The following is a 22,878-nucleotide window of genomic DNA, read 5'->3' as shown; positions in this document are numbered from 1 at the left end:
GTTAGAAACCAACTTTATAGTTTAGCCTGGTAAGTTTGATGAAGGGAACTTATTTATATTTTTCTCAAAAACTGTAGGCCAATAAGAATGCAAGTTCTAATACGCATGACACTTGTTAAATTCCACTAAGCAAGATGAGTCATATTTATATGTGAGAATGTGTTCTGAAAGGGGTCTTTCTTTCTTCTTCTTCCTTTTCCTTAAGTAGTATATACTGAAACCTTCCTTAAATCTGAATGTATCCCACCTCGATGATCTACAAGCTAAGGTTCTTTTATGATTAGTAGTTACTTTGCATTAGGTGATTGCTGTTGATTCGTGATGGATATTTGGATCTAGAGCTTTGAACTGCATTAGGTGAGAATCAGGTGAGTTCTATGCTGACTCTTGCATGTATACTGTTCATATTGAGAGTCATCTATAAGACATTGATTGAACTTTGGATTCGAAGTCATTAAAAGTATAGTATATGATGATTGGAGTCAAATTTGAGCTTCGATTTACAATCTGATTTCAATTTCATTCTTCAACAACCCTTTATTATCAATAATTATAGCAATTTCATGTCAATTTTAAAATATTTATATTTTAATCATTATATTCAAAACTAATAATTTTCTCTTTACAAATTAGTCCTTTTCATATCTAAGCTTAAAATCTAATAATTTAACATCAATTTTATCAAGCATTCATCAACGACAACTTTTAGAAACTTTAACAGTTTTGAAAACTTATGCTCGGGTTAGCTAAATCGAGCTTTTACAATCTTAAAAACGTAAAATTTACGAGAAACGAACCAAATTAAACTTACCATGCATAGGACCAAACCTTTAAAGCTTCAAACAATGGCTCCCTTCTTTAATTTCGGTGGAGAAAAAAAGTAAAATGCATGGATGACCACCTTTTTCCATTTATGTTTTATACATATATTATTAGTTTAATTAAAAAAGTTATAATATTCTATCTATCCACCAAACAGTCCACTAATTTGGTAAACAGGTTAATTTGTCACTTCAAACCTTGTTTAATTACTATATAAGTCATTTTAATCTTTTTACTATTTAATCCTTATACCTCAATTAGTCATTAATTTAATGAAATTTCCTATCTAAACTTTAATTTACCTATATAATAACTCTGTAAATGTTTAATACGAGCTTAGTTAACGGGAACAAGGTCTCAATATCTCATTTTCCAACACTACTAACTTTAGGGTCGAAACACTTGTACCTTAATTAACTATCAGATTGACAAAATTAGAAGACAAAATTTTAATTAAACTTTATACTCGTTATAGAATCGAATATGAAAAATAGAGTTTGAAACCACCGCTTCCGACACCACTAATTTTCGGATCGTTATAATGGCATTGACAACTAATAATACGATAACACGTGACAATCCAAAATTATGACATTTAGCATGTATTAATAAAAAAATCTCAAAAATCTTTAAAAATCTTAATTTTATGAAAAATTATGAGAATTGTTTCATGTCCAAGATGAATCTAGGTAAAAGGATGTCTAGATTTAGTGAATCTAGACATCAATTTGTCCAGGATCATTCTAGATGTTAATTATAAAATATATTGTACTCCCAATAAGAGAATGCAAGTTCGGACCTTGAGATGACATTATCGAGGGAGATGACAATGAATCTCAAATATGGATGGTAAAACGGACATGGAGAATAATATATATATGTATAAATCATTAAAAGAAAGAGTTGGTACTATAAAAAAATCCACACTAAAATCATTGAAAATTGTTTACAGTAAACTACCTAATTGGTCACCTAACTTTTAGGCTGCTTCTAGTTTGAACACTCAAAATGAAATTTTTGCAATTTTATCATCCAACTTTTAAGGCTCTTTCATTTTAGTTACCCAAGTGTTAAATCTCTGATGTCGATTGACTATACACACCACATCATGTTTACACTTTCATTTTGGTCAAACAAAAAATATCATTTTGTAAGTATTGATCAAGGTAAAAAAAAATATTAAGGTTAAAGTGAAAAAGCAGTAAAAACTAAAATAATGCATTAAAAATTTGTCAAATTGTACTTGTTTATCCCATTGCTGAAATTTCTATTTTTTTTATATAATTGAAATTTTAAAATTCAAAACATCAAAATCAATTAAATAAATTATTGAAAATTTGTCATCCCCTAATAGTGTCAGTCGATTTAGTACTATAATATTAAAATTAATTAAATTAATTGATTTAATCTTAGGTTTGTTTGGAATGGAAGATAAAATTAATTAATTAAATTAATTGTAAGGAATTTTCTTTACTTCTAGCTTAGCATGGAATATTCAAGATCATATAATAAAAAAATTTTGGGTTTTGTAGATAGTTGTTAAATATGAATTATGTGAGTTGATTTTAATTTGAAAATATAAAATAAAATTTTAAAATTTTAAGGAGGTTAAATTAATTAATTTTAATATTATAGTAACACATCAACATACAATATTAAGAGATAAAAAATCCAATAATTTATTTAACTGATTTTGATGTTTTGGAATTTAAAATTTCAATATTGAAAAACAATTAGAATTTTTGGAAATGGGATAAACAAGTATAATTTGACAAAATTTTAATGCATTATTTTAGTTTCTAGCACCTTTTCACGTTAACCCTTCACTTTTTTTTTATACTTTTTTGGGGAAGTTAAGTGAGCAAAATGAAAGTATAAGTATGATATGCTGTGTACAGTCAACCGCCATTAGAGAGTTAATACTTAGATGACTAAAATAAAGCGCCTTAAATGTTGGGTAACGAAATTGCAAATATTTTATTTTGGGTGACCAAAAAAAAACATTCTAAAAATTGGGTGACCAACTAGGTAGATTACCCAATCATTTAATATCATGATTCCAACATTTTTCATTAAAAGTTGGCATTATAAATAGAGTTAATTGCATCAAACACCCCTAAACTATGACCTTCATTTTAAATTAGTCCTCAAACTTTAAAATATTCTAATTATATCTTCAAACTATCAATGTTATATCAATAAGATCATTTTGTTACTAAAATCGTTAACCATTAAATGAGACGTCAAATCTTACGCGACTGATTTAAAATAAAAAAAATTTAAAGAAAAATGAATATTGTAAAAATGGAAGTTGTAAAAATCTTGGTTTAGAGGTTTTCAAAACTTTTAAAAATTATCGTTCCCTTTATTTTTTACAGTTTATTTTTTCTTTAGCTTTTAATTTTAAAAGTTAATTTAAAGTTTTAATTTTAAATTATATCATATAAGATTTTACGTGTCATTTAATAGTTAAATTAACAATTTCAATAATGGAAGGATTTGATTGATATAACATTGATAGTTTAGGGATATAATTAAAACATTTTAAAATTTAAAAATCAATTTAAAATGAAAATCATAATTTGGGGATGCTTGGACCAATTAATTTTTATAAATAATTCACACTAAAATCTAAGTATTTGTGTCTAGTTTCGGACAACATCCTCATGTCCGAATTTTCGAGACTTGACAAGTTCTACATTTGGATCTTCATTGTGTCCAACATTCATATCCAAAGTCCTGAATAGAATGGGATTCGTCCGTTCACTATCTAAAAAAGATAGATCTACCGTATCTTTCTATTGTGTATGAAATTTATGGTTTTCATTGGCACAAATCCAATCTTGAAATTTAAAATGAAAAAAAAAATCCCCCATTAGTAGCAAATGCTTATCCATTAAGTGAGGAAAATCCTATTTAAAAAAGCAAAAAAGATTATGCTAAGTAACATATGGTGCAACTGGAATATACCAACACTAATAGTCCAAATATATTTCAATTATTAGTACATTGTACATTAATTGAATACATTAATTGTAATTGCAATTTTTTTCATATTTCTTAAAGGTATCCATCGAAGCGGGCCTTGTAATTAATTTTTCGTATTTTGTAAATTTATTAAAGAGATAGATAATTAATCACGAGTTTTAAAACTGCTCCGTACTCAAGATAAGAATGGTTAAGGTAGAAGAGACCCTTTTAATTTCGTTTTATGTAATATATTGTTTAATTCCTTCACAAGTTTAAGGACATTGCAAATGTATCAAAATGTATTTGATTGGATTATGGGATCAAACAAAAACAGGTTAAGTCTTTTCCTTTTTTCAATATAATTAAACAAAAGAAAATGCATTAAAAACAACAAAAACAAACAACAAAAACCAAAGATATTTTAAATCTTTGGCATCCATCCACCCCACAACATATTTCCAACAACAAACTCCGAATTATCAGAAACTCTTAACCCGAAACATCAACCATTAAACAGAGTAGTTACAAGAAACCGAGGTTGTCGATGATGAACATGGAGAGTCTGAAGACGGTGATGACAATCTCTCCTTCCTATTATTGTCTTCCATGCTCATGGAAACACCGACTCCAATCACATCATCATCCATCACGCATTTCCGATTAGCCTCTTCTTTGTTAGGCGGCCCTACGTCGAATATCAAGTCGAAGTTATCCTCAAATCCCGTATCATGATCAAACAAGTTTGGCAATTCAGCGGTGCCATCGAGAGGGATGTCCGGGACCAAAAACGATGTCAATCCGGAATCCATGCAGAAACTCCATGCTAGTTCATTACTATCAGTAGGCTCAATACCGGCCATTGTTGTCATCGGACTATCAATGCATAGAGGAAGCTGCATTTGCATGTATTGAAAATGTTGAGATTTTTCGGCCTCTTCTTGGTTCAATTCTTGTTCCTGTTTTTCCTGCCGTTCTTGCTGCTCCTGCAGCGGCTGTGGTCCATTTTCTTCGGATTCTACTCGTCGAGCTTCATCAGGGTTGGGAATTTGTTCTTCCGTTCGATCTACTAACAAAATTCCTTTCTGCTTCAAGCGTTCAATGTAATGGCTAATATCGAAATTGGTCACGGCATTGGCCCCCCTATACTCCAAAGCTGCCATATCATATGCTGCTGCTGCTTCCTCTTGTGTATCTTCAATAAATAAATGAATACAACAGAGCATAAATAAACAAATTCTGAGGGAACAAAGAAACTTTACCATTTAACAATAAATTAAATAAAGTAGATCAAACTTTTAAAGTATTGCAGGTGAAAAGATAAGATTAGGGATTCACATGCTGACATTAGATCTTAATTAGTTACTGTACTGACAATTTGTATTAAGCTTTTTCCAGACTAAAATATGAAAACATTGTCTGCACTCCTTTCCTTTTTACCCCTAAAGTATCCGTGTTCGACACATGATCCGATGTTCAACCTCGAGTTTGAATATGTATCATCCAAATCCAGACAATTTTTTAAGAGGCAACTTGTTGGCATAATTGCAGGGGAGAGTGCAAAGATCATGTTTTGTTACAGAAAACGTAACCATCTCAATGAACGATTTTGTTGATATGGTTGGTGACCTAATACCAGCATTGGGGAGCATGATACAAGGAACTTGACCACATAAGGCCAAAGGCGAAGCGTCAAAATGCAATTGTACTATTATAAACTTGGGGCAGAGAGGCCAAGGCCTTCCGCTTCGCATCAACCGGATCAACCCCACTCCATGTTTCAAAACATGGTGAGAGGTACGTCCAGTTGTACTCTCAAATGAAACCCTGAATCCTAACTGCTCAATGACGTTGTCAAGCTGTACAAATTAAGTAAACCTAGATTTCCCCATTGTTAACAGGGAGAATGTAGACACCTTTAGGGGGGAAAAAACAAAGGAGACACATGGGTTCCTTGTCTTTCTTTCAACCCTAGCTTTTTAGTAGTTGAAAAGTTGATTAAAAAAAGGGGGGGGGGGAAGGTCCAACTTCATTTCATAACAACTCAAAAAAGAATTAGTGAACAAAATCTCAACCAATCTAAATTTATCAAACACAAGAAAGATTCGGATTTTGAATCTAATGTTTACGAGTAATTTTAAAAAATAATAATTTATTAAAATTTAAAAAGAGAAAATCTATTAACCTAATTTTATTAAAAAAAATATAAAAATCCAAGTTAAGCAAGTTGGAGCAAATCTTCCCACAATTATACTAATCACTAATAGCCAGCTAGCAAACCTAAAGGGGTTAGGCAATTAGGTGACCTAAAGCAAGCCACAATCTAAGCTTATCACAATGGCACGTGATCTCTGCTGCCTCTTACTCAGCAAAATATAATATATAATTATATAAAAGGCAACAGAATCTCTTAATGGGAGAGTAATGGTCACGTGCCCATTCTGCCATTATTTTTCATGCAATTTTAAAAATAAAAAAACATATACATTATGTAATCACAGAAATGCCCTTCCCAAATTAGAAATAAAGAAAATATTAAATCATATCAATTGAATACATAGCAGTTATATCAAAATGGCTCATGGTGTCTTGTGATTAATGACATTGGACCCTAATATTAAAAAAAGTTAGGACTCTATATTAAATGCCAAGATTATGGATGCAAACCAAAAAAAATCATTTTAAGACAATCAAGATTAAATATTGTAACAACACTGTAACATTAGACAAAAAGTTCGAATCGAAACATGTAAAGAGAGAGTGTGTGTGTGAATGTGAACGTGTTTAATAAAGGCTTGAGTGAAAGCCCATGTTCGAATTCGGGGTGAAACTAGAAGTTTTGTTTAGGAAAAAGAAAAGATTATAAAATTTGAAGGTCAGAGTTAAAATTTTTGTATTTGAAAAGGCTTAAATTAAATTATTAACTGTTGAAAAAGGTCTAAAATTTCAAATTTTCCATCTAATCAAAGGTGAAAAGGACAAAATTGAAACTTTTAAATTTTTGGAAGGACTAAAGAACAATTTGGCCATTTGGCCAGGGGAGGGGGCACCTAGTTTTAGTCTCACTACCTAAATTTTGAAGTTTTTAAGAGAGAGAAAGAAAGAGCTTACTATAGGTCCCTAAATAGAGATATTTGTTTCCAAAAACTCGACCAATTCGGGCTTCCCACCTCCCATTGTGGTGATGCCTGCCATTAACCAAATAAATATTAGTCAAAACACAATTTAATAATAACTTCTTTCACTTCCCTAATAATATTATAATATATTAATATCTGTTTCATTTTAGCACATTTTTCCACTCATTTAAAATCATATCTCTCGCTTAGCAGGGATATTATTACCAAATACAAGAGGGCAAGAGTTTGAATCCATTAAAACATATTATTATTTTTATTTATAAAAAAATATAATCAAAATCTATAATCTCGATTTTAATTAAAGGCCTCTCTTATTCCTAAACCCTAAAATGCAGAAGAGGAAATTAATTGATTTTAGCTAACCCACGTGGGATTTAGGATTTAACACAACCAACATAAAGACTAATTTTTTTTATTTCATTGAATCACATAAAATGGTCCATTTTACACAAATATAAAATCAATTAAAATTACCTACCTAGCTACCCCACGATACTTAGAAACTCCTCTAGAAAACCCACTGCTGCGACGTCGTAGAGACGCCAAGTACTCTTCCTTTGTCACTTTCTTCATTTCTTCCATCTCTTTTTCATATCTTTCTTTCTGCATCATCATCATATTATATCACAAATCCACCATTTTTTTAATTAATTATTTATTTTTTTATATTACATACCGGGAAGTTCAGTATCGTTTCCGCCCCCCAATATTTGAGAGCCGCTAGATCATAGGTTCGAGCCGCTGCCTCCTCACTATCATAAGCCCCTGTTTTCCATAAAAAAAAATTCAATTTTAATATATTTAACACAGTACAATTTTCAAGTACAAATACAAATGCATGTCCGATAAATTACCTGACTCGAAACCGAGCCAGGCAGGCTAGATTTTGCGAACTGTATCAAGGCCTATTTTTTTTTAAAAAATTTAGATATAAAAAAAAAGAAAAAGAAATATGTAGAGATTTGAAGGACTTACCTAAATAAACTATGGAGGCGGCAACGAAAGCGTAAATAAAGGTTGAGATTGACCAGAGATTGCAATATTGAAAAAAGGACAAACACAGTCAGTTCACACAGAATATAAATTCAAACAAATAAAGAAAATATAAAAATTAAAATACTTTTTTAAAAAAAACTGTATAGATCTACTTGAATTTCCCTTTTTTTGATTATTTTTTCCCCTGAAAATTAAAAAATAAAATAAAAAAATTAACCTTGTCTTCCTTTCTTGTTCTGAATATTATTCCAAGAACTCTTGTCCCAAAGGTGAGCCTCAAATCTCCCAGTCCATCTATGCCTTTTTTTAAAAGAAAAAAATACTAATCAATGTGATTAAATTATTCATACATGCAATGCAAATGAACCCAAAATCAAAATTCATTAAAAAAAAAGAAAGAAAACCTGGTGACTCCTCTGTAAATAGAGCTCCTTCTACCGCCATTGTTGTTAGCATTGTTCAAACAAGCATTATTATCAGTGTTTTGATGTTTTCTAGCCCTTTTAGCCTTGGGTTTCTCTGATTGATCATGAGGGTTCTCACATGAAGATGATGATGATGATGAAGATGGTGATGCTGATAATGATGATGATGATGGTGATGGCAATGCAAAGCATGAATTAGAAGAAGAAGAACAACTCGGTGACCTCTTCATTTTTTTTTCTTCTCCCCACTAAGTATATAAAAATGGCTAATTTGGCAACATAAATAAGAACCCTTTTCTTTCTATATGTATATATATAAGTAATGATGGAAGATGGTGAGCTTAGGTGAATGGGGGGAGGGGGTGGCTAAGAGTTGTTTACCAAAAGAGGGTAGAGTGGAAGAAGAAAAGAAAATTGGGAGAGGTTTTAAAAGAAGGAAAAAATGGAGCAAACCATTGAATGGGGTTAAAAAAGGGAGAGGGGTTTGGTGGGGTTGGGTTAAATTTTAACTGTTTGAGTTAGAAAAAATGGACCTAAACCCCTAACACTTGGCTTGTGTGTGCAGCCATGCTGCCAATGAGATTTCTTTACCTAGGCTGGCAATTTTTAGTATTATTATGGTTTCAAAGAATCTCACCTTTCTTCAAGTTTTTCCCTTTTAAAGTTTTTGTTTAATTAATTTTTTAAAATAATTTTATTATAATCATATCTATTTTTTTAATATAATATCTAGAATTATCTATATAATCCCTCCCCAACTCATAAATAGGAGGATAATATGTTCCAGCGTACTCAAACCTAGGTCGTCCTGTATTAATAATAATACTCATGTCAATTGAGTTAAAACTCAATCGATGTTAAACTAATTAATTTGAAATCTGAAAATGACATAAGTAGTCAAGTATATTTAGAGATAAAAATTAAAAAGGATTTATATCGTAATTGAGGGTAAAGATTTTTTTAGTATATATTATTATGAGTGTGAAAATTTTATATTTTATAAATTATTTTTCTTTTTTAAAAAAAGTTAAATTTTGAAAATTTGCCCTATAATTTTTTGAAAGGTATTTACATAAATATGTTCAAAAAATATTTATATTTTTATTTATATAATAATTTGTTAGGATAAAATGGGCCACCTATAAATTTATTGTGATTTATGAAAAGTTTGTTACTATAATTAAGTTATTTATTTATACCTAAATTTTGGATTTTTATAGATATGTTTAAAAATATGTTTTATTTACATATTATTTTTTAATGTATAATTATCACATACACAGTTAATAGAGTAAAAAGTTTTGGGAAGTGGGTTTGGGTTGATGTTATTTATTTTTAGGGTCTAATAAAATCATAATAAAATAATTAAAAAATACATTTGATATTTATTACAGCTTTAACTCACTCGTGGAATAAAAAAAAACTCCACGAGTTGTGTATAAGATAATTTTCCTTAAAGTTAAGAGGAAAATATTTGGTACACTGATAGTTTTTAAACCGGGGTAATTACAAGTATCCTATAGAGCATAATAAAACATTAAAAATAAATATATAAAAGAAATGAGACAAGTGACGAATTTTTAACTCTAATTGTGGAGTTCAAAAAATACAATGTCAATGCGCTAAATTCTAATCTCAAATTAAATGGATTATCATTTAATATATTAATAGACGCGAATTGAGAAATCATTGTGTTATATATTTTTATTTCTTAATTTCATTTGTGAAATTTAAAAAATTCTAAATAAATTTTGATCAATAAAATATTATAAATATTAAAAACTATAAATTATAACAAAATATTTGGTACACAGTAAAATTTTTAGATTCCACAAAGATGATGACAAATGTTTTATAAGATATAATAAAATATTTAAAAAATAGATATATAAAAAATTAATAACAGTAAATTTTAATATAAATTTATTGATTTTTAAATTTTTTGACCTTTTGAGTATATTTTTCTTAATCTAATAAATTTATCACTTGTATGTACAAAACTGATTTATTAAAATTTCGAAGTAATTATTATTTTCCCAAAAATAGAGATAATTAGATCCTAATAAAAGAAAACTAATTAATGTTATTTAATTAATTTCCTAAAAACAGGTGTCTTTCAAAAAAAAAATTAATTACAAGAGAAGGGCAAAATCTTAATAGTAACGCGATTAGCGCGACTCAAAATTAGGTCATACTTGAAACGGTGAACACCCTGACCATTAGGCCAACACATGAGATTCTAGTGTCTTTCAATTTCGATATTAAGCAAATCGATTTTTTAAAACAAATTAGAATAATTTAATTTTTGTCAATTTCGAAAATGAATAAATATAAACAATAAAACACAATTAATATTTTTACTTAATTGTACATCATTTTTATTGATATATAAAAAACTTCAACTCAAATAGAAATGATCATGGGTTAGGCCAGTGTAAAAAAATCAAGTCCGTTTTCTAGGCTCGGGCCTGACCCGACTTAAAAAATGGGTCTAAAATTTTGTCCAAGTCTGACTTGGATAAAAAATGTTAAACTCGAGCCCGACCCATCCGGATTAATTGTTTTTAGATTATTTTTATATAAAAATAAATTTAAAAAATATAATGCATCAAATAGACTAAAAATATTAAAATAAATATTTTCCAACAAATTGAAAATACATGTAAAAAAAGTTTTTATAATTAAATAACAATAACATAGTTACAACTTAATAACCAAATGCCTCTAAAATAGTAACAGTACTAAAACAAAAATTATATAATATCCAAACAATAACAACAAAATAATAGCAATATAATAACGAAATGGTAGCAAAACAACAACATAATAGTAACAAAACAATAACAATTTTTTTTGTCAAATTTGGGTTGTGTCGGGCCTGAGCAAAAAATGTCCTACTTAAGGCTTGACCCGTTTTCTAAACGAGCTTTATTTTTTTATCCAAGCCCATTTTTCGAGCCTATATTTTTGTCTAAATCTTTCCACTTTCTGTGCGAGTTTTACAACCCTAATTAGGTCTAACCTCAAAAATATAGACATATAGATAGATAGATAGATAGAATGTGTAAACTTTAAGAACTATATTTGTTATCATACTAACAAAATTTATGCAAAATTGAGGAAAAAATATTAATGTTGTGATTACTTGTCCTTAAATACTCACTTTTGAAATTAATAGAGATTAGATTGTTTAAGTTTTTAAAGAGGGACCAATTTGCTCAATATCAAAATTGAGAGGGACCGAATAAATCTTTTCACCTAAACTTTTCTATTTACGTTGCTTTTACGGGTATATATATATGTATGTATAAAATACTTTTTGTGTTATTGTTTGAGAAATTTATTTTAATTGTTTTTTGAAATATTGTTGTTTGAGAAATATGTTATAAGATTTGCGGTTTTTCATAAGGCAACTTCAACGTTTTTGGGCATTGGAATGTTGTTCTTTCAGGTGGTTCAACTTCCATCCTTCCCTTTTCTTTTCTTTATAATTTATTTAATTTTGATAATATTTAATAAATTCATTCAATCAACTATATCAAAACATAGGAGAAATGTGACTAACCAATTTAAATTATTTTTTATTAATATCTCATTTATATTATCTTATCACATTCTACAAATAATAAATTAAAAAATATTATTCGAAATAATTTAATTTACATCACATCACATATTAAAAACAACAAATTATATAACACCGTTACGTTGAGAAATTGTTTTATGGTCCCTTCCTCACCACATCATTCATGATCATTTTTCAATTATTTAATGACATTTCAACAAATTTTTTCCATGTTATTGTCACATAATTTTGATAATTTCTTTTAGGGTCTGTTTGTTTGCCAGTAAAATGTTTTCCGAAAAATGATTTCTGGAAAATGATTTACTTTTCTGAAAAATGATTCACTGAAAATATTTTCTGGTGTTTGGATGAATCTGTGTAAAATGTTTTCTGTTGTTTTTACATATATTAATAAATTTATATACATATTAATAAATTTTTATATTTTAAATTGTTTATACATATATTGCAATGATTTATTTATAAATAGATAAATCAAATTAAATATATCAATCAAATGGTTTAATTGTTCATGATTGGCAATCATCCTATAAGATTCATTCACATCACATGTAAATGGTAAAAACTAATCAACATATTTGTAGTGAAATAACTAAGTAGCAGCAGCTCGTCTAGTAACGTATTGAAGCCAAACAATATATAGATCATGTAGAAAAATATCTAATCTGAAATGAAATTGCACTTTCATCCACAAAAGTGGATCATATCTGATTGTATCTAATGAAAAATCCCAATATAAAATGAAAGATAAGGTTGGTGTTTGCAATGTTAACCATATCCTTAGGTATTCCAGTGCCATTGTAGATCCAACAAATGCCAAAAAGTTAAAAGTTTAGTACATGAGCCGCTCCTTTCAGAACAAAGATTTAAGGATCAAGCAATACCTACTAAAGGAATCATACAAAGATGGCTCTACCCACAAATGACAAACGCTTATCTCTATCCTCATTGCTCATCATTTCATTTTCCCTTTTTCTTGCCTTTTTCAAATAACAAAATTGTTACAATGGCAGAAAGGAACTGGAGAAAAAAATTTATGATACAACGAGATCAGGTGTTTCAGCGTCAATTGATAACCAAGCATTATGTACTTTTCCCATCCAATTATCCAACCAGTCACGCAAGGATTTGATCTGTGGAATCCCTAAAACTCTTGGCTGCACCCAAGAGTGATGCGGAACCCCGGATCTAGACACAAGAGAAACACAAATTAGAAATAAAAACGAGAATAAATAAAATTAGTTAAATAATAATAATAAAAGGATAGATTTGCCCTATGGAACCCTTGGTTAACTTGCAACCAAAAACGCCAATGATTGAGCGGCTCCCTACGAAACCCCTAGAAGAAGAACCTCTAGAAACACCGATGAACGAGAAAGAAATTTGAATATTTGTAACTCCGAAATACCCTCGAAAGTAACAAACTCCAAACTAAATAGCAAGAGAAGAATCACTCTACTCTCAAAAATTTGCCTCACTCAAATTTGGAAGAAAACAAATACTCTCTTTTTTATATCCCTCTCCAATATGTAGAAAGCAAGCCTATTTATAGGCAAATTACAAGAGTAATTGAATCCTAATAAAACTCTTTCAAGAGTAATTGAATCCTAATAAAACTCTTTAAAATTATCTAAGAAAATAAAATAAATAATAACCTAACCAATAAAATTACTTAACTCATAAGTGATGTGTCCCAACCAATGAGAATTAAGTAAATAATAATAATAAGATACATAAAAGATTAATCCACCAATTTATGGGCTTTCACTATTCCAAGATTGGTCCAGTGAATTGAATTCCCGTATTTGTCAACGTCACGAACATGATGACTTAAATTTGTAGCAACAAAGTCTTGGACAAAAGCATTCATCTTTGATTTTAAATGTCGTGCCTTGCTTCGAGTGATTGGACCACAAGGAAAAACAACCCCTTGAGTGTCACCTCTTTGGCTCGTATCAAAGAGACATGAATTGTTCCCTCAACTTGATCAATTATGCCCTCAATCAGATGAACCTGCAGTCATTATTCGCAAAAAGGTTATACAAGTTATCTTTAGAATTTTGAATCCTTTGAAGTATAGCTAATTGATACATGTAGGCCACGGATCAAATGTATACAATGGTGCATCGTCCATATGAAAAATTGAGATTTGGACCTCTACAAATGTTCACTATTCATAATAATTTGGATCTATAGGAACATCACTCAACTTTACAACCTCATAAAGCAACTTACGGGCGACAGTTTTTACAGACTTCTTTTTCAGAACAAATTCATTTACCATTGAACCATTCACGTAATCAAAACCATAGGCCACTAGGACACGCATAACATCAATAGTTCGCGCCTCATCCTCTTTGTTCGTCAGAAGGTATCCTCTCTCGCAAGAATTCCTCAAACTGCAGGAACTACAAACTTGATTCACAAAACAATTTATCACTATCAAAAACAGAAAGAAAGAATGGCAATCTTCTGCATAAAAAAGCCGCAAAATTGAAATATGAAGAACACCAAAAAGAAAGCAACATTATATATTAGTAAACAACAAAGGAGTAAAAGAATCAGTACTTACATCTCCTTCATCAAGGTGGACACTTTTCCTCAAGAGTTTTGCAGAGAAAACCACCCTCTTGTTAGCATTCGGGCATCCAAAACCAACCAAAATTTGAATATCCTGTCTCGACAATGACCTGAAATCAACTTTCTATTTCAAAGCCAAGCAAACTAACACTAATCAAAACAAGTGGTTCAAAATAAGTCCTTCCATGAACAATTTTTTCATAAATTGAACATATTAATTCAGCCAAAGAAGCAGAAGACTGCTAAAGAGGGACCAACATTAAATTGTAACAAGTATATATTTATGTTAATAATCTTCCAAACCAAACTCGAATTCAAGTAAACTTATCTCTATGCAACATAGCACTACAATAACTAAACAGGATCATTTCATTATACATACAATGCCAATCATTATAAACCAAATAACATAGCTAACATACAAACCTCAATATATCAAATCGATCCTTTCCAAAATTGATACAAGCAGTTTGCACAGTCTTGTAGCCCTTAAAATCAATTCCAGCATCATCCTTGACTTCCTCAACAACATTAGTCATATCAAATCCCAAGTCTTCCACCATCTTCTCGTCCATATCAATATCAGTGAAAACAATCAACACATTTAATTCCAGGAAGAATATATACTTTTTTCCTTGAGAAATGGAACAAAGCCAGAAAATGAACAAACAAAACGAATCAATATAAGTGAAAGCAAGTGGAACAAAAACATAATTCAACAAAGATCTTATCTTGCTTTTGTTTTCCCTTCAGAGTCTTCGATAAAATAAAATGGATCTGACCCCATATAGAGAAAATACTAAACAAAAAATGGATCAGAGGCAAAAGCCGCAGATCAAACCGCAAATGAAGAAATCTGAAACAAATCCGTTACGTTGGGGGAAGAAAATATATGTACCTACTGCTCCGATAAAGGCTTGCACTGCAGCAGCTGCGATATCTATTCGTCCAGGTTCCAATACGAGTTCAAACCCACAGAAAACCACGGCGATAATCGACAGAGAGGAATGAAGGAATGAAGAAATGAACGAGGAGAGTGGGGGATTACTGGAAATTCGATAATCTCAGGGAAGTTTTCTAACAGAAATGAAGAAATGAAGGAGGAGAGACTGGAAAATCGATAGAGAGGAGAGCTTTGAAAATGTCTTACGGAAATTGAAAGGGTAAGATATTTTCCCTAAAAATGTAAGGCATTTTCCCGTGTTTTGGAGTTCATTTTCCAAATGGAAAATGTTTTCCGGCAAACAAACACTGGAAAAGTTGGAAAACAATTTTCGGAAAATCAATTCCCACAATCAAACAGACCCTTACCTAAAACCATGAACCCTAGATCTTTAAACCCTGATCCTGAACTTCAAACCCAAAACCTTAAACCTCGAATTCTGAATATTGAACAACTCAAACCCTGAATTAAAAAAATTACCAAAATAATATGTCAATGACATAAAAAAATTACTAAAATATCATTAAATAACTGGAAAGAACCATGAATGATGTGGTAGAAAGAACCCGCAACATAATTTCCCCATTAACATATATTCCATTATATATTAAAAAATTAAATTCCCCAAGACATTGATGTAAAAAAATCATGTAATGCATCCTAAAATTTAATAAAGACGGTTATCCACTAGGGTGGGTTACAAAGAAATAGCAAGCCCTTTAGAATAGAAATAAACATATTTAAAACTGTTTTAAACAATTAAATTTGTCATAAAAAATAGAAATAGACTACTAAACATAATATATTTAAATATTAAATGAAATGATATTTTAAAATTAACCTAAAATCATATACAAAATGAAATATAACTCTAAAACAGATTTTAAAATTAAAACATTTAAAAACAAATCAAAACAATGTGTTTTTTACGTTACCAGAATATTTTTTAAATGTATTTAAACTGTTATAAAAACTATAATTTTTTTTTGAAATTATAATTTATAAACAATTTTGAGATATTATTAAAATTTCAAACCATATAAATTATAAATTAAATAATGTTTTAAACAAGCCACAAATTGCAATCATTTAATAAAAATATTTAAAAACTGTTTAAAATAATTAAATCTGCTAAAAGAAGATTCGAAATGAAAAAAAATTATATACGGTTAAAATACTATAATCATATTTAAATATTAAATTAAAAAAATATTTTTAAAACTAATCTAAAATCATGTGGAAAATGAAATATAACTCTAAAATGGATTTTAAAATTAAAATATTTTAAAACAAATTAAAACAATGTATTAAAAAAGAGAGAGATTAAAATACTATACTTTTTTTTTAATAAAATGTTTAAAGTTACAAATATGTTATCATATCATATTTTGAATTGCCAATTGAGTCTTAGCTCGATTGGCATGGGCATTGTTGTCAATGCAAGAGGATGTAGGTTCAAGTGCGCTGAAACGTATTATCCTCCTATTTATGGGTTAGGGATTATCAAAACCTATAATGAGATTGTTCAAAAAATATATTTTGAAAGGGTTCATGCATAGCTGAAAAGTCATGCCTCTTTGGCTGCCATCAAGAGTTATAACCGAATTTTAATATTTTGATAGTAGCTGGTATGAATGTCGAATTTGAATAGTCATATTAGTGCCTATAAATAGCTTGTAAAAGGACAATGTTAAGGGAAGACTATGATGAATAAATGTTGAATGAATATTTTTGAGTTATTGTGAGAATTCTATCACATTGTTCTTGAAAGAACTTACTTAGACTTATCAAGGTATTCCTTGTAGCGTCAAACCTTTTTCTTTTGAACTTATCACTTCCTTTCTTTCTTTGTTCTGAAGTGTGGCGTTCTAACATACTGCTGGTTTCTATTTTGCTAAATAGTGGGTCACAATTTACTTTTTTTTCTTCATCAAAGATTTGTTTGTTATTTCACTTTATAGAAATCGGGTCACGATCTTTCATTTCCAAGTGTCCATTCCGTGCAAGTTATCCATCCAACACCATTTCCACCCTTTCCATCGAATCAATAACCATTAATCCCATTTTCACCTTAAAGTCTATTTCAAAACGATACAACATTAGATGATCGAGCAACTCAATGTCTTGTAATCAAATTCACGATTAATATGCAGATTTACCACTATATTTTAAGTGGAAATTGAAAATTGCTACTATACTTCACTTTGATTGATATTTTCCAAAGATAAATTTACCACTATACTTTAACTTTACGTTGAATTTTATTGCTTTACTTTTATTTGATTGAAATTTGCCGAATATTGCTACTAAATTTTAATTCAAACTACATTGAAGACAAAATTTAATAATTTTTTATTTTACTTTAATATTTAACAATAATAAGTTAATTAATATAATATTAAAATCAAATAAAAAGTGTTGATTTTATAAAAATAAACTTATTTTTTTTCTTTTAGTATATATGTATTTTTATTTTCAAGTTTTTATTTCATTAAGTACAAATTAAATTTTAATTTATTAATTTTTAATATTTATAAATTAAATTAGTTTTAAATATAAAAATAAAATATTTGAAAGAAATTTTCTTATTAAATTATATTTTCAAATCATTACAATTAAAACTTCAAATTTAGTAGTAAAATTCAATAACACAATACTTAATTCCCTAAATCATGTTAAAAACAATTTGAGCTAATAATGCTGTTTAAACCTTATATCTCGAGTCTTCCATTGCTAATCATGTTTTTGTTTGTCTTGGTAACATGGTGTAATTAGAAAATTTTTTTAGGGAGGTTTACGATTGTAAAAATACAATTTTATTATTTTAATAGCTTATATTTTTATATTTAAAAAAATAAATTAAATTTTTATCGTTTTTGAAGGGCAAAGTATTATTTTACTTTTATTAATTTAAAATTTTAAAAATTTTAAGGGCTTTTTATTTTAGAGGGATCGGGATGATGCCGGCCCTAGTTACGCTATTGCTTGATAGCATTGGGAAAACCTTAACACATTTCACTAAACCCTAAATAGTAACAAGTAAGAATAAAAAGTCAGAAATTGAAAGTAATAAAATAAAAAAGGTTTAGAAGAAATTGAAAGAGGGAGACTTAAGCTTATTAATAGATTTTCGGGTAAAGGATGGGGATGAACTCTTAGAATGATGAATTTTGAATATGAAGACAAAGAATATAATGATTAATTATCTTTGCTTCATTCTGGTTAAGTTCGGGTTTGATTTGCGTTAGGTTGATTGGTTGGTATTGTGCGTTAACACTGTTAAATATTTCATCTCCGGCCGGTATTGCCTTCTCGGGGGTTACAACAGGGTGATCCACTTTCGCTTTACATATTTATTCTTTGTGCGACCTAGTGGGGGCTCGGGGTGTGCCGTAATAGCTCTTCAGTGTCTCATCTGTTGTTTTCCGATGACAGCGTTCTTTTCTTTAGGACGGAAGAATATGAGTGTCGGTTGGTGAAGCAGATTTTTGTCGACATATGAGTTAGCTTCGGATCGAGTTGTTAATGTGAGTAAGTCGGGGATCGTGTTTAGCTCTAATACTTTGCTAGCAAATAAGCTTATGGCACTGTCAGTTTTAGGGGTGGATGCTTCTTTTTCTACGGGTTGAAAGTTGGGTCTCCCTTCACTCATCAATCATAACAAGAGACAAGTTTTTTCTTATATCCGAGACAAGCTTTGTTAGCTTTGGAAGAATCGCTTACTTTCTCACCCAGGGAAGGAGGTTGTGCTTAACTATCACTCAAGCTCTGCCAGTTTGCTTACATGGGTGTTTTCCTGCTTCCTCTGAATACTTGTGAGGCCCTTCAATGAATGATGAACTCGTCTAGTAATTTTGCTATATAGTTTGCATTAGGCTTCATGGGATAGGTTATGTTTGGCCAAAAAGTTTGGTGGCATGTAACATCTCAAAACTTTATCCAAACTGTCATTGTTGTTGTCAAAGTGATTCGAATACTTCAATAAGTTCAAAAAAAAAAACACCAATTTAACAAACTCTAAATACATGCTAAACTTTACTAATTAAAAGATATTTACGAAAAAGAATTGCGAAGACTCTTTGGCGATATTGCTCAATCATGAACCTACGAACCATCGGTAACCTATGCATGAAATTAAAAATCCAAGCGCTGAGCTTTTTACGGCTCAATAGTGATCCAATACATTTTCAATTACCAATACACATAGTTAAAATAAAAACATTCTAATCAGATACAAACATATATAGTATATATTTATTCAATAATTCGAGTAATGGAAGTCACACTCAATATATAGCAATCTTCATAGACACAATAAATGCATGGAACAGTCACAAAATAATATTCAAAATAACAATGAAACACTTTCAAGACATTTGATAAATAATGATAGTGTTTAGATTAAATTCTCAAGGTTCATTTTGTCCAATTAACACGAGGAAAAACATTCGGACATATGAGTGTCGAACCGAAACACCAAACGATCGATGAAAAAAGCGCAAGTGCCAACAATGACAATGCCCCATTGCGCAATAAACATGACTTTATCAAATGCGCAAAGTGTAACAATGACAATACTTCCGAACGCTCAAAGCAATACACACAATAAACAATAAGCAACGATGGAGGCCCCTACTGTCTACAGCATGTAGGCTATATCCGAAGAATTTCCAACTAGCTTTACCGAGCATTTAATTAATTATTAAATTGATAAATTAACAATAATTTTCAGAAAATAATGAGGTAAAATCCAAATATAATGAATCACTAAACTATAATTTAACTACAACATTTAATAATTTAAAACGTAAAGATCACAAACCGAATTTTTAAATGTTCGCTGCTTAAAAACAATTAATCTACAACAAATTTCATTCTCGAAAAATTGTCCAACTTTTTCGCATCAATATAACAAATCTAATAAAAATAACTCTAGATTATCAATTTCATAACAAATAATTAATTTTAATCTTAAAATTACACATTTTAATTATTCTAAATCAAATTAATTATAAAAACAAATCAAAAGATTTGAACTAATTTAACATCAGCGTGAATTGAAATATTGTAAATAATTCCATTAAAATCTCTCACCGATGCTAACACTTATAACATAAATAAATTTAGTCTGTCACTTATAAGTAATTAAAAAAATATGAATTAAACAAATAAATAATAATTAAAACAATTAATCAACGTATCCATCGAAATCAAACAGTACTGGCCCTTGGCGGCTGGTTTGAGGTGTAATCGCTTAGGGCTCAAATAATGTTTATTTCGTTAATGATAAAAAGAATTCAAGAGATAAAAATATATTTAAAATAATATTTATTTCAGATAAAAAGATTCTTAAATATTATTTGTTGTTTGGTATAAATAATAGATTTTTAATAGGGTGGTTATTTCGTCCAATATTAATGGAGTAAAAAATTCAACAAGCAGATCTAAACTAAGGGAAATGATTGTATGAAATAGTGACGCCATGTCATCTGTATCTATTTTCCAGTAAATTTATGCCACATCAGTATTTTTCATCCTGAAAAAAATCAAATTCAAATTAAAATCTTGAAATTCAGGATAAAATTACTAATGTGGCATAAAACTATTAGAAATGGATAATATCTCTGTCTCATACAATCATTTCTCCTAAACTAATGCCAAGTATTTTTTTAATTATTATTTTATTATACTCTAAAAACAAATGGCTTCAATCTATACAAAAAAAATTTACTCCTGTAACAATATATAAAATAATTACTTTTTAAATAAATTCATAATTAAATTGAGGTTGGATTAATTCATCATTAAGTAAAATTCTTAAATAGTAATAGTATGAATAGATATTTTTTTCTTACTTGAATACAAAATTTATATTTTTCGACACATTAAAATCGAAAATTATGATTTATTGTGATAACCATCATGCCATATCCACTTATAATTAGTTTTTTTATATAAAAAATCTAAAAAAAGAAAAGAAAAGAATCTAATTTACGAGATTTGTACAACGGTGACCTATGTGTAACTAAAATAGATACTACATATATAATAGCTTAAAATATGACTTTAAATCTTTATATTTTTTGTTTATTTGAAATTTAATCCTTTTATATTTCATGTTTTAAAATTCGGATTCAATTGTTAACTCTGTCCAATTTTTCTAATAAGTTCACTAATATGATATTTCATGTATAACATTATACATTAGGCCAAAATTCAAGCGCAATTTTAAGTTTTGTCCCTTTTATTAGTAGTAACTAATTTTAAAATAAAAAATTGGGAAGGATTTCTCGGAAAACATTAATGTTAATGTTATCATTAATGATTTTGCATCTCAAATTTTTTTGGTGTGTTTTTGTAGTTGATAATATAGGAGTAGATTGAATGAAAAATATAAGCTTCTTAATTTTGTTAGAAACATCTATTATTCACTTAATGTTATTATTTGAATGAATTATTTTATTATATTATATTTTATAAGTTTTTTAAAAGAGTTTGATTTATTATTTTGTAAAAAGGGCCTGCTTCAACATCGCGATTGAAAACAAAAATAAAGAAAGAAAATAATAATAAAAGAAAAAGAGAACAATTAAAAGCATCATCAATGGTGCAATGAATGAATGGCAGCGAGGCTTTGGATTGGAAGAAAGAGGTTGGAGGCAGAATGGAGAGAAAGAGAGAAAAGAAGTAAATGGAAAATTTTGGTGGGAAGGACTTGTAGTTTTAGAGAACGTGATTTTACTACAAATTGGGGTTAGGGTAATTGACCATTGGCCCCCTTGGGTTAATCACAACTTAGACCCTTCCTAATTCTTTCATCATTATTAGAGCTTAAACTATTGAAACTTCTAATTTCTCATCTCTCAAAACAATCATTGGTTCAAATTAATATCCGATAATTTCTAAACTTCGGAAAATAAATAGTAATAATAATAAATTTCCAGTATAAAAATTCTCATTTCAAAAATTTTAATTTTCAGTAAACCTTGCGATAGTTGCCCGAAATTTTGGAAATTCGGGGAGTTACAAGGGACCTTCACTGTTTTAATTTGGCTTTTCTAGGTAAGCAAGGTTGGCGTCTGATTTTCAACCCGGACTCTCTCCCTAGTAGGATTTTCAAGAGTAGATAGTTTCCAATGGGTGATTTTTGGTCTTTGTGGGAGGGTCATAATCCCTCGTTTGTATGGAGGAGTATTTGTGCGGCCAAGGGTTTGCTCGCTCGTGGCTTTAGGTGGCAAGTGGGTGATGGCAACGACATCTCAGTTTACCATGATCCTTAGCTTGATGATGATGATGATAATTTTTATGTCGCATCGAGTTCACTTCCTGGTTTGGAGTCGTTGCGTGTGACCGACCTTCTTCAACTGATTGGTTCTGCTTGGGACGTTGATATTATCGACGGCTTGATGGTTCCATCAG

The 22,878-nt window shown here is 29.4% G+C and overlaps 2 protein-coding genes across 9 annotated transcripts; both read right to left on the bottom strand.

Moving 5' to 3' along the window:
- Positions 1 to 4,101: 4,101 nt before the first annotated feature.
- Positions 4,102 to 8,767, bottom strand: LOC107915744 (ethylene-responsive transcription factor WRI1-like). 2 transcript variants are annotated; one of them, NM_001399837.1, is made up of 7 exons: positions 8,330 to 8,767; positions 8,143 to 8,225; positions 7,905 to 7,913; positions 7,606 to 7,694; positions 7,408 to 7,532; positions 6,901 to 6,977; positions 4,234 to 4,984 (listed from the first exon to the last, which is right to left on the bottom strand). In NM_001399837.1, the coding sequence occupies exons 1-7, from the start codon at positions 8,578 to 8,580 to the stop codon at positions 4,302 to 4,304; spliced, it is 1,317 nt and encodes a 438-aa protein (NP_001386766.1). In that variant the 5' UTR covers positions 8,581 to 8,767; the 3' UTR covers positions 4,234 to 4,301. The 2 variants fall into 2 exon arrangements, with proteins under 2 accessions (NP_001386767.1, NP_001386766.1); NM_001399838.1 differs by lacking the exons at positions 6,901 to 6,977; positions 7,408 to 7,532; positions 7,606 to 7,694; ... (1 more) ...; positions 8,143 to 8,225; positions 8,330 to 8,767 and adding an exon at positions 5,165 to 5,662 and having other exon boundaries at positions 4,102 to 4,984.
- Positions 8,768 to 12,695: 3,928 nt separating this feature from the next.
- LOC121222501 (uncharacterized) lies at positions 12,696 to 16,229 on the bottom strand. Of its 7 annotated transcripts, XR_005919815.1 has the most exons (5): positions 15,415 to 16,188; positions 14,943 to 15,079; positions 14,509 to 14,626; positions 14,218 to 14,351; positions 13,351 to 13,949 (listed from the first exon to the last, which is right to left on the bottom strand). XR_005919815.1 is itself a non-coding variant. In XM_041103430.1 (4 exons), exons 2-4 carry the CDS (start codon positions 15,077 to 15,079, stop codon positions 14,285 to 14,287), a joined length of 306 nt encoding a protein of 101 aa, XP_040959364.1. In that variant the 5' UTR covers positions 15,415 to 16,188; the 3' UTR covers positions 13,756 to 14,284. The 7 variants fall into 7 exon arrangements, 3 of the variants coding, with proteins under 3 accessions (XP_040959364.1, XP_040959365.1, XP_040959363.1); XR_005919817.1 differs by having other exon boundaries at positions 12,696 to 13,949; positions 14,943 to 16,229; XR_005919814.1 differs by having other exon boundaries at positions 14,218 to 14,335; positions 14,943 to 16,188.
- Between the last annotated feature and the right edge of the window lie 6,649 nt (positions 16,230 to 22,878).

The sequence above is a fragment of the Gossypium hirsutum genome, chromosome D10 (genome assembly GCF_007990345.1).
Source record: "Gossypium hirsutum isolate 1008001.06 chromosome D10, Gossypium_hirsutum_v2.1, whole genome shotgun sequence".
NCBI lineage: Eukaryota > Viridiplantae > Streptophyta > Magnoliopsida > Malvales > Malvaceae > Gossypium > Gossypium hirsutum.
Note: the sequence above shows the minus strand (reverse complement) of the source record. Positions and strands in the feature narration are given on the sequence as shown.

Coding starts and splice junctions, on each gene's coding strand:
- LOC121222501 (XM_041103429.1), bottom strand. CDS start 15,091: ATGGACGAGAAGATGGTGGAAGACTTGGGATTTGATATGACTAATGTT. Junction 14,627..14,942: donor GATCGATTTGATATATTGAG/GTTTGTATGTTA, acceptor AGTTGATTTCAG/GTCATTGTCGAGACAGGATA. Junction 14,336..14,508: donor TCCACCTTGATGAAGGAGAT/GTAAGTACTGAT, acceptor TAGTTCCTGCAG/TTTGAGGAATTCTTGCGAGA.
- LOC107915744 (NM_001399837.1), bottom strand. CDS start 8,580: ATGAAGAGGTCACCGAGTTGTTCTTCTTCTTCTAATTCATGCTTTGCA. Junction 7,533..7,605: donor AAACGATACTGAACTTCCCG/GTATGTAATATA, acceptor ATGATGATGCAG/AAAGAAAGATATGAAAAAGA. Junction 6,978..7,407: donor AAGTATCGTGGGGTAGCTAG/GTAGGTAATTTT, acceptor GGTTAATGGCAG/GCATCACCACAATGGGAGGT.